This window comes from Macaca thibetana, chromosome 7, assembly GCF_024542745.1.
Source record: "Macaca thibetana thibetana isolate TM-01 chromosome 7, ASM2454274v1, whole genome shotgun sequence".
NCBI classification, from domain to species: Eukaryota; Metazoa; Chordata; class Mammalia; order Primates; family Cercopithecidae; genus Macaca; species Macaca thibetana.
In genome coordinates, this window is record NC_065584.1 from 76,131,253 (window position 1) to 76,145,818 (window position 14,566).

Below are 14,566 nucleotides of genomic sequence, written 5' to 3' on the forward strand. Positions count from 1 at the left end.
ACAAAGGAAGCAAAAGCAATCACAACAAAAGCAAAAATTGAAAAGTGGGATCTAATTAAACTTAAGAGATTCTGCACAGCAAAAGGAACTATCAACAGAGTAAACAAACAACCTATAAAACGGTAGAAAACCTTTGTAAATTATACATCTGACAAAGGTCTAATATCAAGCCTCTATAAGGAAGTTAAATTTACCAGAGAAAAACAAACAACCCCATTAAAAGTGGGCAAAGGACGTGAACAGATATTTCTCAAAAGAAGACATACATGCAGCCAACACACATATGAAAAAAAAATCAATATCACTGATCATGAGAGAAATGTAAATAAAGATCACAATGAGATACCAACTCACACCAGTCAGAATGGCTATTATTAAAATACCAAAAAATTACAGATGTTGGCAAGGTTACGGGGAAAAGGCAACACCTACACACTAGTGATGGAAGTGTAAATTAGCTCAACCATTCTGGAAAGCATATGGTGATTCCTCAAAGAGCTAAACACAGAATTACCATTCAACCCAGCAATTCCATTACTGGGCATATACCCAGAGGAATATAAATCATTCTACCATAAAGACACATGCACACGAATGTTCACTGCAGCACTATTCACGATACTAAAGACATTAAATCAACCTAAATACCCATCAATGACAGATTGGATAAAGAAAATGTGGTACATATATACCATGGAATACTAGGCAGTCACAAAAAAAAAAAAAAAAGATCATGTCTTTTGCAGGAAGATGGATGGAGCTGGAGGCCATCATCCTTAGCAAACTAATGCAGGAACAGAAACCCAAATACCACGTGTTCTCACTTACAAGTGGAAGCTAAATGATAAGAACTTACAGACACAACGAAGGAAACAACAGACAGTGGGGTCTACCTGACAGGGGAAAATGGGAGAGGGAAGAGAGCAAAAAATATAACTATTGAGTACTAGGTTTAATATCTGGGAAATGAAATAATACGTACAACAAACCCCTGTGATATATTTAGCTAAGTAACAAACCTTCATATGAACTTGCAAACATAAAATAAAAGTTAAAAAAAAAAAAAGGAATGAAATTCTGTCATTTTCCCAAACATGAATAAGCCTGGAGGACATTAAGTGAAATAAGCCAGACACAGAAATTGAAATCCTACATGCATTAACAATAATGTATTATGTATCTCAAAATAGCTTATAATATTTTAAATGTTCCCACAACAAGGAAGTAATGTTTGAAGTGATTAATCTCCTCATTACCTTGATTTAATTATGATACAATGCAATATACATACCAACACATAAAATTGTGCACCATAAATATATACAATTATGTGTCAATTAAAAATAAAACTAAAGCCAGGCACAGTGGTACATGCCTGTAGTCTTGGCTACTCAGGAGGCTGAGGTGCGAGAGTCAATTGAGCCCAGGAGTTTGAGTCCAGCCTGAGTAACATAGTGAGACCCCATCTCTAAAAATAAAATAAATAAAAATCATTTTAAAATTTAATAAATAAGGAGCAGGGCAAAATGGTGAAATAGGAACAGTTCTGGTCTGCAGCTCCCAGCGAGACCAATGCAGAAGGCAGGGGTGATTTCTGCATTTCCAACTGAGGTACCCAGTTCATCTCACTGGAACTGGTTAGACAGTGAGGGCAGCCCACTGAGGGTAGGCAGAAGCAGGGTGGGGCATCGCCTCACCTGGGAAGTGCAAGGGGCTGGGGACCTCCCTCCCCTAGCCAAAGGAAGCCCTGAGGGACTGTGCTATCCAGCTCAGCTACTAGGCTTTTCCCACGGTTTTTGTAACCTGTAGACCAGGAAATTCCCTTGAGTGCCTACACCACCAGGGCCCTGGGTTTCAAGCACAAAACTGGGCAGCTGCTTGGGCAGACACAGAGCTAGTTGCAGAGTGTTTCTTCATACCCCAGTGGCACCTGGCACCCCAGTGAGACAGAACCGTTCACTCCCCTGGAAAGGGGCTGAAGCCAGGAGCCAAGTGGTCTTAGTGAGTCCCACCCCCACACAGCCCCGCAAGCTAAGATCCACTGGCTTGAAATTCTCGCTGCCAGCACGGCAGTCTGAAGTTGACCTGGGACAACAGAGCTTAGCGCAGAGAGGGGCGACAAGGAATACTGAGGCTAGAGTAGGTGATTTTCCCCTCACCATATTAAGGAAGCCGCCAGGAAGTTCAGACTGAGATTCCTCCTCACTGGACAGGGGATCTCTGAAAGAAAGGCAGCAGCCCCATTCAGGGGCTTATAGATAAAACCCCCATCTCCCTGGGACAGAGCACCTGGGGGAAGGAGTGGCTATGGGCACTGCTTCAACAGACTTAAACATTCCTGCCTCCTGGCTCTGAGGAAAGCAGGAATCTCTTAGCACAGCATTCGAGCTCTGCTAAGGGACAGACTACCTCCTCAAGTGGGTCCCTGACACCTGTGTCTCCTGACTGGGAGATACCTCCCAGCAGGAGTTGATAGACACCTCATACAGGAGAGCTCCAGCTGGTAACTGGCGGGTGCCCCTCTGGGACGAAGCTTCCAGAGGAAGTAGCAGGCAGCAATCTTTGCTGTTCTGCAGCCTCCGCTGGTGATACCCAGGCAAACAGGGTCTGGAGTGGACCTCCAGCAAACTCCAGCAGAAGTGCAGAATAGGGGCCTGTTAGAAGGAAAACTAACAAACAGAAAGCAATAACATCAACATTAACAAAAAGCACGCCTATGCAAAAAACCTATCCTAAGGTCATCAGCATCAAAGATCAAAGATAGATAAATCCACAAAGATGAGGAAAACCCAGCACAAAAATGCAGAAAATTCCAAAACCAGAATGCCTCTTCTCCTCCAAGTGATCACAACTCCTCTCCAGAAAGCGCACAAAACTGAACGGAGAAAAGAGTATGATGAATTGACAGAAGTAGGCAGAAGGTGGGTAATAATAACAAATTCCGGCGCACTAAAGGAGCATTTTCTAAGTCAATGGAAGGAAGCTAAGAACCTTGATAAAAGGTTACAGGAAATGCTAACTAGAATAACCAGTTTAGAGAAGAAGACAAATGACCTGATGGTGCTGAAAAACAAAGCACGAGAACTTCATGAAGCATATACAAGTATTAATACCTGCATCGATCAAGTGGAAGAAAGGATATCAGAGATTGAAGATCAACTTAATGAAATAAAGCATGAAGACAAGATTACAGAAAAATGAATGAAATGGAAAGGACAAAGCCTTCAAGAAATATGGGACTATGTGTAAAGACTAAACCTATGACTGATTGGTGTACATGAAAGTGATGGGGAGAATGGAACCAAGTTGGAAAACACTCTTCAGGATACTATCCAGGAGAACTTCCCCAACCCAGCAAGAAACGCAAACATTCAAATTCAGGAAATACAAACACCACTAACATAACCCTCGATAAGAATAACCCCAAGACACAGAATCGTCAGATTCACCAAGGTTGAAATGAAGGATAAAACGTTAAGGGAAACCAGAGAGAAAGGTCAGATTACCTACAAAAGGAAGCCCACCATACTAATAGTAGATCTCTCTGCAGAAGCCCTACAAGCCAGAAGAGAATGGGGGCCAACATTGAACAGTCTTAAAGAAAAGAATTTTCAGCCCAGAATTTCATATACAGCCAAACTAAGCTTCATAAGTGAAAGAGAAATAAAATCCTCTAGAGACAAGTAAATACTGAAGGATTTTGTCACCACCAGGCCTCTGTACAAGAGCTCCTGAAGGAAGCATTAAATATGGAAAGGAAAAACCAGTACTAGCCACTGCAAAAACATACCAAAATATAAAGACCAATGGCACTATAAAGAAACCACATCAACTAATATGCGAAATAACCAGCCAGCATCATGATCAAATTCACACATAACAATATTAACCTTGGCTGGGAGCAGTGGCTCACGCCTGTAATCCCAGCACTTTGGGAGGCCAAGGCAGGCTGATCACAAGGTCAGGAGTTCAAGACCAGCCTGACCAATATGGAGAAACCACACCTCTACTAGGAATACAAAACTTAGCTGAGTGTGGTGATGCACACCTGTAGTCCCAGCTTCTAAGGAGACTGAGGCAGAAGAATTATTTGAATCCGGGAGGCGGAGGTTGCAGTGAGCCAAGATTGCACTACTGCACTCCAGCCTGGACTGGAGTTTTGTCTCGAAAAACAAAACAAAACAAATATATATATATATATATATATATATATATATACACACACACACACACACACACACACACACACACACACATATATATATAACCTTAAATATAAATGGGTTAAATGCCCCAATTAAAAGACACAGACTGGCAAATTGGATAAAGAGTCAAGACCCATCAGTGTGCTGTATTCAGGAGACCCATCTCATGCAAAGACACACATAGGCTCAAAATAAAGGGATGGAGGAATATTTACCAGGCAAATGGAAAGAAAAAAAAAAAGCAGGGGTACAATCCTAGTCTCTGATAAAACAGACTTTAAACCAACAAAGATCAAAAAAGACAAATAAGGGCATTACATAATGGTAAATGGATCAATGCAACAAAAAGCACTATCTTAAATAAATATACACCCAATACACGAGCACCCAGATTCATAAAGCTAGTTCTTAGAGACCTACAAAGAGACTTAAGACTCCCACACAGTAATAGTGGAAGATGTTAACACCGCACTGTCCATATTAGACACATCAACAAGACAGAAAATTAACAAGGAGTTTCAGGACTTGAACTCAGCTCTGGATCAAGCAGACCTAATAGACATCTACAGAACTCTCCACCCCAACTCAACAGAATATACATTCTTCTCAGAACCACATCGCATTGATTCTAAAATTGACCATATACTTTGAAGTAAAACACTCCTCAGCAAATGCAAAAGAACAGAAATCATAACAAACGGTCTCTGCAACTACGGTGCAATCAAATTAGAACTCAGGATTACGAAACTCTCTGTTTTCAGATGACATGATTGTATCTTTTAAAAAAAAAAACCCCATCATCTGAGTACAAAAGCTCCTTAAGCTGATAAGCAACTTCAGCAAAGTCTCAGGATATAAAATTAATGTGCAAAAATCACAAGCATTCCTATACACCAATAACAGACAAACAAGAGAGCCAAATCATGAGTGAACTCCCATTCACAATTGCTTCAAAGAGAATAAAATACCTAGGAATCCAACATACAAGGGATGTGAAGGACCTCTTCAAGGAGAACTACAAACCACTGCTCAAGGAAATAAGAGAGGACACAAACAAATGGAAAAATAGTCCATGTTCATGGATATGAAGACTTAATATCGTGAAAATGGCCATACTGCCCTAAGTAATTTACAGATTGAATGCTATTCCCATCAAGCTACCATTGACTTTCTTCACAAAATTAGAAAAAGGTACCTTATATTTCATATGGAACCAAAAAACAACCCACATAGACAAGACAATCCTAAGCAAAAAGAACAAAGCTGGAGGCATCATGCTACCTGACTTCAAACTATACTACAAGGCTACAGTAACCAACACAGCATGGTACTGGTACCAAAACAGATATATGGAACAATGGAACAGAACAGAGGCCTCAGAAATAACACCACACATCTACAACCATCTGACCCTTGACAATGACACAAGCAATGGGAAAAGGATTCCCTATTTAATAAACAGTGTTGGGAAAACTGGCTAGCCGTATGCAGAAAACCAAAACTGGACCCCTTCCTTACACCTTATACAAAAATTAACTCAAGATGGACTAAAGACTTAAATATAAGACCTAAGACCATAAAAACCCCAGAAAAAAACCTAGGCAATACCATTCAGGACATAGGCATGGGCAAAGACTTCCTGACTAAAACACCAAAAGCAATGGCAACAAAAGCCAAAATTGACAAATGGGATCTAATTAAACTAAAGAGCTTCTACATAGCAAAAGAAAACTATCATCAGAGTGAACAGGCAACCTACAGAATGGGAGAAAATTTTTGCAATCTACCCATCTGACAAAGGTCTAATACACAGAATCTACAAGGAACTTAAACAAATTTACAAGAAAAAAACAACCCCATCAAAAAGTGGGTGAAGGATATGAACAGACACTTCTCAAAAGAAGACATTAATGTAGCCAACGAACATATGAAAAAATACTCAGCATCACTGGTCATTAGAGAAATGCAAATCAAAACCACAATGAGATAGCATCTCAAGCCAGTTAAAATGGTGATCACTGAAAAGTCAAGAAACAACAGATGCTGGAGAGGATGTGGGGAAACAGGAACGTTTTTACACTGTTGGTGTACCATTTGACCCAGCAATCCCATTACTGGGTATATACCCAAAGGATTATAAATCATTCTACTATAAAGACACATGGACATGTATGTTTACTGCAGCACTATCTACAATAGCAAAGACTTGGAACCAACCCAAATGCTCATCAATCATGGACTGGATAAAGAAAATGTGGCACATATACACCACAGAATACTATGCAGCCATAAAAAATGATGAGTTCATGTCCTTTGCAGGGACATGGATAAAGCTGGAAACCATCATTCTCAGCAAACTAACACAGGAACAAAAAAACCAAACACTGCATGTTCTCAATTATAAATGGTAGTTGAACAATGAGAACAGATGGACACAGGGAGGGAAACATCACATACCAGGGCCTGTAGGCGGGTGGGGGGCAAGGAGAGGGATAACATTAGAACACATAACCTAATGCATGTGGGGCTTAAAACCTAGATGACAGGTTGACAGATGCCGCAAACCACCATGGCACACGTATACGTATGTAACAAACCTGCACATTCTGCACGTGTATCTCAGAACTTAAAGTATAATAAATAAAATAAATATAAATATAAAAAATTAATAATTTGTAATGCATATTTTAATTCTTGTAGTTAATAAATGACAAATTATAAATTGAAAGCTCAGAAGTGTGAGCAGATTCATCACTGTATTAAATGTGTTTCTTTAAAATTTAACAGGTACTCACTTTGGCAGCACATAAACTGAAACTGGAATGATACAGAAGATTAGCATGGCCCCTGCAGAAGGATGATATGGAAAATTTAACAAAGAAAAAGCACACTGAACTAAAAATGTACAGCATATACATTAAAGAGAAAGTCATACGCAAAGATATTAGAAAAGATAGAACTTTGTTGTACTAGAGTGAGAAGGATGCAGCATTGTGGCAACTGAAATAGTTATCTTTTCTTATGTATCAGTAAATAAAATTAACATTGCCTAAAAGCATTTTGCTTTAGTTATAAAAATTACCAGAAATGGGCCAGATGCAGTCGCTCACACCTGTAATCCCAGAACTTTGGGAGGCCGAGGCGGGTAGATCATGAGGTCAGGAGATCGAGACCATCTTGGCTAATACTGCAAAACCCCGTCTCTACTAAAAATACAAAAAATTAGCCGGGCGTGGTGGCAAGCACCTGTAGTCCCAGCTGCTTGGGAAGCTGAGGCAGGAGAGTGGTGTGAACCTGGGAGGCAGAGGCTACAGTGAGCCAAGATCGCGCCACTGCACTCCAGCCTGGGCGACAGAATGAGACTCCATCTCAGAGGAAAAAAAAAAAATTACCAGAAATGAAATGTTGGCATAGTCTGAAGCCATATTTTTTAGTTAAATAAGAAAGACTCTAAGCAACAACTCATGATTACAGGTACAAATAAGTTTCTTTGCCTTAGAATTTTATTTTTTAAAAATGTGTACAGCAACTCCTCCACATTAACTTAATAGAAAAACGTACAACATAGTAACGAGTGAAAGTTAACAAAGAAACTTTGGAATCCACTGCCCTGTGAATAACAGCTTTTTGAAGAGGCCATTATTAGCTGAACTTATGATACAGATCATTATTTCCTACCTCCTCATATTTTCATGAGAGCTCATGCACTGAAGCATAAAAGATTCCTAATGTAAGTCAAACTATTTCAGTTGTCACAATGCTGCATCCTTCTCACTCTGCTACAACGAAGTTCTATCTTTTCTAATAGGTGTGAATTTAATTAATCTTTTGTATGTAACCAGTTGGTTTCAAACAAATCTAGGGACAGCTTTTATATCATAAGTTAATTGTTAAGCTAGAATAAATGCCACTGTGACCACATCAAACTAAAGAGCTAGGAAATAGGCATAAGAACAGCTGCCTTACATCTTCCTCCTAAAGTTGACATCTTTACATGTTCCAGGGATAACTCTGATCTAGAAGCAGATCTTCTTTTTATAGGAATCCCATTGTTCATGAATCAACTATGTAGTAGATGTTACCATGTACTTGGTATCAGCAATAAGCCTTAGAAACCTTTGTACTTTCTACTCTGTTCCCTGGCTCCAAAAATAGTTCTAAATGTAGCTGAACACCATGGTTCAGGAATATATGTCTAAAACAACATTATAACTTGAAATCATTTAACTAGAGGCATTAAATCCATTTTTTAAAATGGTGACAGAGAGTATAATCAAGAATATACAACTTCACGTTATAAATTTTAAATAATATTCAAACACAGGGCAAAGTAAAAGAAAAAAATATTTATTTTTAAAGTTTTATAAAAAATAAGCCTTTATTCGTATCTTAAAGAAAAGACATGCAAAGGTACAAGAATATTCAGAAAGGACATAGGCATGGGCAAAGACTTCATGTCTAAAACACCAAAAGCAACGGCAGCAAAAGCCAAAATTGACAAATGGGATCTCATTAAACTAAAGAGCTTCTGCACAGCAAAAGAAACTACCATCAGAGTGAACAGGCAACCTACAGAATGGGAGAAAATTTTTGCAATCTACTCATCTGACAAAGGGCTAATATCCAGAACCTACAAAGAACTCAAACAAATTTACAAGAAAAAAACAAACAACCCCATCAAAAAGTGGGCAAAGGATATGAACAGACATTTCTCAACAGAAGACATTCATACAGCCAACAGACACATGAAAAAATGCTCATCATCACTGGCCATCAGAGAAATGCAAATCAAAACCACAATGAGATACCATCTCACACCAGTTAGAATGGTGATCATTAAAAAGTCAGGAAACAACAGGTGCTGGAGAGGATGTGGAGAAATAGGAACACTTTTACACTGTTGGTGGGATTGTAAACTAGTTCAACCATTATGGAAAACAGTATGGCGATTCCTCAAGGATCTAGAACTAGATGTACCATATGACCCAGCCATCCCATTACTGGGTATATACCCAAAGGATTATAAATTATGCTGCTATAAAGACACATGCACACGTATGTTTATTGCGGCACTATTCACAATAGCAAAGACTTGGAATCAACCCAAATGTCCATCAGTGACAGATTGGATTAAGAAAATGTGGCACATATACACCATGGAATACTATGCAGCCATAAAAAAGGATGAGTTTGTGTCCTTTGTAGGGACATGGATGCAGCTGGAAACCATCATTCTTAGCAAACTATCACAAGAACAGAAAACCAAACACCGCATGTTCTCACTCATAGGTGGGAACTGAACAATGAGATCACTTGGACTCAGGAAGGGGAACATCACACACCGGGGCCTATATTGGGGAGGGGGGAGGGGGGAGGGATTGCATTGGGAGTTATACCTGATGTAAATGACGAGTTGATGGGTGCAGCACACCAACAAGGCACAAGTATACATATGTAACAAACCTGCACGTTATGCACATGTACCCTACAACTTAAAGTATAATAATAATAAATAAATTTTAAAAAAAAAAAAAAAGAAAGAAAGGAAAGGGCATCCAGTACAAAGTTTGCAATTTCACTTCTCACCAGCTACTTCTCTAGTCCTTCCTTTCTGAAACCAAGGTCCTTTCTAATGAGAAATCAGATGCAAGAAAAGGAGTCAGACGCATAATTGTTCTCGCAGAAGAACTTTATGTGTCTGTGTGAGACAAAGTGATTCCACCAAAAAATACTAGTACCAGAAGAGGTTTACAATGTTCTACCTATTTACCTAGAAGAAAAGAAGGATTTAAAGAGAGAAAGTAAGTAAAGACTAGAAAGTGGAATGGGTCAAAACTCAAAACTGGAACCATCAACCTGGATAGCCAAAAGGCAATAAAACAATGCTGCATCTAAAAGTAGAAATGAAGGAGGATGTAGAAAATTTGAGAAAGGAGCAGAAAATAAGACTATGAAGAAAATCATGTTTTTGTAATGTTATGGCTTCTGTTACTCTTAATATTAAAATTCCATTTATCTTCAGCATACTTTCCCCTTTTGTACCATCTTGGAACCCTACTATCCCCATCTCAGGCATCCTACCATCTAAAACCTGAAAGCCATTCAGGCATATCTTTCTTTTAATCTAACCTATTTTTCAGTTTTTAAAAAATGTCCCTCTTTTCCAATTCATCCTTTCTACAATCACAAGTCTCATTTTCTCAAGTGGATAGACTTCATTAGGAAAATAATCTGGCTCAAGTAGATCACACTGAGAACTTCAGTTTTTCAGAGGATCTAAGTATTTTTTAAATAGAAACTGTTAGCTCACTAGAATATAAATGGGAAAGAATGCATAAGGGATATTTTGGAGCAGGGGTGATACATCAGATTCTTTTCTATTCTGGGGCTAATTCACTGAGTACAGATATAAACTTGGTATCTCACTTCTAAAACTTGCTATCTTATATTAGAAAGCTTAACAGGATGAAGTAAAAGGAAGGCTAGAAACAAGACAGACATACTAGGACTTAAAGCTAAGATAATAAACACAGTTTACATACTGTTACTCCAACAACCCATACACAACCATTTCCTGCCTCCAACCTATTTTATATGTGCCTTGTCACCAGTAATTGATCATAGCATTCTTCCCTACTAAAACCAGGTACATCCTGAGAATCTTTTCAACATTATGTTCCAGGTAGTCAGTTGGTATTTAAGATGAAAACTATACGTCATCTCCAAGTTATCAGGCATCTGGGAGAGAAAAATTTTAAAGATGACAGAAAGAACCACTTATATTAAGTCCAGAAAAAAAAAAACACAATAGTAGCAGTTACATTACATAGTCACAAAGCACTACATTTATTTTAGATACTTTAGACATTTTATTTCATTGAATCCTTACAACAGCCTTATAGGGCAAGTAATATCTCCATTTTACAGTGGGGGAAAGTCAAGGTTATCCTCAGCCTTCTCTCTGCTTATCTAATCCCCTTCTTCCATGGCAGCCTCCAAAACAGCTCTCCATAACTATTCCCTCTTTTAATCTCCTATAGCATCTGATACTTAATAAATGTTATCCTCTATGATTATTTATCTTTTTATGCCTTTATCCTGCCTCACCATCTAAATACTACATTCCCCTTCATTAGTATAGCAAGTGCTCATAAACATGCTCATATAATATCCAAAACAATTCTGTAAATAGCTAAAAAGTCCACAGTAAATAGCTATTAAAGGAGGCACGGTGGCTCACGCCTGTAATCCCAGCACTTTGGGAGGCCAAGGCAGGTAGATCACTTGAGGTCAGCAGTTTAAGATCAGCCTGGTCAACATGGCGAAACCCCGTCCCTACTAAAAATACCAAGATTAGCTGGGCATGGTAGCACTTGCCTGCAGTCCCAGCTACTCAGGAATCTGAGGCGGGAGAATCACTTGAACCCAGAAGGTGGAGGTTGCAGTGAGCTGAGATCGTGCCACAGAACTCCAGCCTGGGTGACAGAGCAAGACTCCCTCTCAAAAAAAAAAAAAAAGCTATTAAAGAAAACTTCTATAACCTATATTTGATCATCAGGCATTTTTAGTGCAGTGAACTATTATTTATTATCATAAATTAATCACTATCTGTCTTCATATGGACAAACTGTCTTCATATGGCAAATGAAGACTTTATATGACATACTTCATATGGAATAGCTGAAGATCAGAAAATTAAACTAACCTGCCCAAAGGTAAAAAGCTAGCAACAGAAACATTAAGTATTTCAGGTAAGGCCTGTTTCCTCATAAGTGCCATATACTTTTCACACACATATCCAAGAAGCGGGAGGTTTACAGTTATTCCAACATATATGACATTAATAGATAACACACACTTGAAAGGTTGGCTAATATGAAAACAGTTTCTTTCTATTGCTTGATGATGCCCAATTTCCCTGAAATGATTTAACAGGGCTCTGATATATCAAGTTACTCTATAATTAATATGAATCATCTTTTAAACAGTAATTGAATTTTTTGTTTGTTCTGACATATCTTTTAGGTAGATTTCTGTTATTCTCAATCTTTCTGTTTATAGGGGACATTTCCAACTTTATCAAATTCATATGATGTATAAGACTCTTTTTCTTCTATTAGTTCTGACTTCTAAAGTTCTCAAGTTTTTGGAGCAGCAAATTCTCAAGTTTTTGAAGTAGCATTTTTAAGTAGCAATAGTAAGCTATAAGTACAAGGAACTCGGGAGCTGGAATTTAAAACTCACTAGCAATACATACCCATGGCAAGTAACAAAAGAAGAGTTAGAAAAATAGGAGTGACATATTAAGATGAGAAAAAGATATCTATGACAAGGGCTAAACACAATATTACACTTGTTATGGTGACCAAAATGCCTGTTAATGTGTATATTATGAAGCAAGAAAGGCTTTAACCTGTAAAAACATTTTTAAAAGACAAAATTATGACTGCCTGCATAAAAAGACCCAATGAAGAACAAAAATAGAATACAATAGAAAATAAATAGAGGTACAGCCAAAGACAAGGCACTGGCTTCAGTGTGGCCTTTATAACATTGTGGCTGTAAGAATTATGTAAACCAAATTTGTTTTGAAAGATAATACACTTACAAATACTTACAGGCAAACTCTTTTCAATAAACATTGTTTAGATAATAAAAGCCTTACTATATTACCCATTTAGTTACACTAGAGATTTGAAAGCTTATATGAATGGCCCATATATCAGAGTATGTAGATAAGAAATGATAGTAAAGAAGTAATAAGAAGCATAGTCATCAATGACTCCCATACCACATTAAATTGGAGGCTGCCCACACAGGTAATAATACTTTGGAAGTTGGGGGTCTGGTGATTTTGGTTGCTGGCTACATTTGAAGCATTTCTAGAACAGTGACTACATTAAAGATTTCATTCTGTGCCATTTAATATTTAGGCAATTATCAATATACATAATAGCTGTACCACTACAAAAGACTGCATAAAAATTACATTTCTTCAAAAAGGAATTTGATTTTAAAGGCTTACCACATAAGAGAATTCTTTCTCCTCACTCACTCATTCAACATATTTTTTAGTGCCTTCTACAGGCATACTTTGTTTTATTTTGCTTTGCCTTCTTGCACTTTGCAGTTATTGCATTTTTTACAAATCAAAGGTTTGTGGCAAGCCTGCATTCAGCAAGTCTATTGGTGCCATTTTTCCAGTAGCATGTGCTCACTTCATTTCTATATGTCACATTTTGGCAATTCTGATAATATTTCACACTTGTTTATTATTATTATGTCTACTATGGCGATCTTTGATGTTACTACTGTAATTGTTGTGGGCACCATAAACTGCACCCATACAAGATGCAAACCTAATCAATATATGTTGTGTGTGTTCTGACTGCTCGAACACCCAGCCCATCCCCCATCTCTCTCTCTCTCTCTCTCTCTCTCTCTCTCTCTCTCTCTCTCTCTCTCTCTCTCCCCCTCTCCCCCCTCAGGCCCTCCTATTCCTTGAGACATAACAATATTGAAATTAGGCCAATTAATAATGCTATAATGGCTTCTAAGTGTTCAAGTGAAACAAAGAGTTATAGTTTCTCACTTTAAATGATTATGCTTGGTAAGGAAATTGTGTCAAAAACCAAGATAGGTCAAGAGCTAGGCCTCTTGAACCAAACAGCCAGGTTGTGAATGCAAAGGAAAAGTTCTTGTAAGAAATTAAAAGTGCTACTCTCATGAACACATAAATAAAAAGAAAGCAAAATAGTCTTATTGCTGAGACACAGAAACTTTTATTGATCTGGATAGAAGATCAAACCAGCCACAACATTCTCTTAACCAGTGTGTAATCTAGAATATGGCCCTAACTCTCTTCAATTCTATTAAAGCTGAGAGAGGTGAGGAAGATACAGAAGAAAAGTTGGAAGGTAGCAGATATTGGTTCATGAGGTTTAAGAAAAGAAGCCATCTCTATAACATAAAAGTACAAGGTGAAGAAGCAAGTGCTAATGTAGACGGTGCAGCAACTTATCCAGAAGATCTAGCTAAGATAATGGAAGGAAGTAGCTAAACAAAAGATCTTCAATGTAGACGAAATGGAAGAAGATATCAAGACTTTCACAGCTAGGGGAAAAAAGTCAATGCTTAGCTTCAAACAGCAGGCTTACTCTTTTAATAGGGGCTAATGCAGCTGATAACTTTAAGTTGAATCCAATATTCACTGACCATTTTGAAAATCGAAGGGCTCTCAAAAATTATGCTAAATCTACTCTGCCTGTGCTCTATAAATGGAACAATACAGCCTAGCTGACAGCACAGCATGGTTTACTAATATTTTAAGCCCACTGTTGAGACCTACTACTCAGAAAGAT

At 38.1% G+C, this 14,566-nt stretch overlaps 1 protein-coding gene and 1 non-coding gene across 10 annotated transcripts in view; one reads left to right on the forward strand and one right to left on the reverse strand.

Annotated features, from left to right (window-relative positions):
* The window catches only part of NUBPL (NUBP iron-sulfur cluster assembly factor, mitochondrial), a 310,030-nt gene that overhangs the window by 221,464 nt on the left and 74,000 nt on the right, over nucleotides 1-14,566 (reverse strand). The window contains exon 2 of one of the 9 annotated variants that reach the window (XM_050798335.1): nucleotides 7,001-7,052. The exons of the other annotated variants lie outside the window; for them this stretch is intronic. Coding sequence (XP_050654292.1) covers nucleotides 7,001-7,013 — 13 coding nt within the window. The 5' untranslated portion in view covers nucleotides 7,014-7,052. The remainder of the gene's footprint in view (nucleotides 1-7,000; nucleotides 7,053-14,566) is intronic. 9 annotated transcript variants of the gene reach the window in all.
* On the forward strand, nucleotides 6,993-7,098 carry LOC126960200 (U6 spliceosomal RNA). The gene has a single exon (XR_007727785.1). It is a non-coding gene; the product is annotated as a U6 spliceosomal RNA (small nuclear RNA).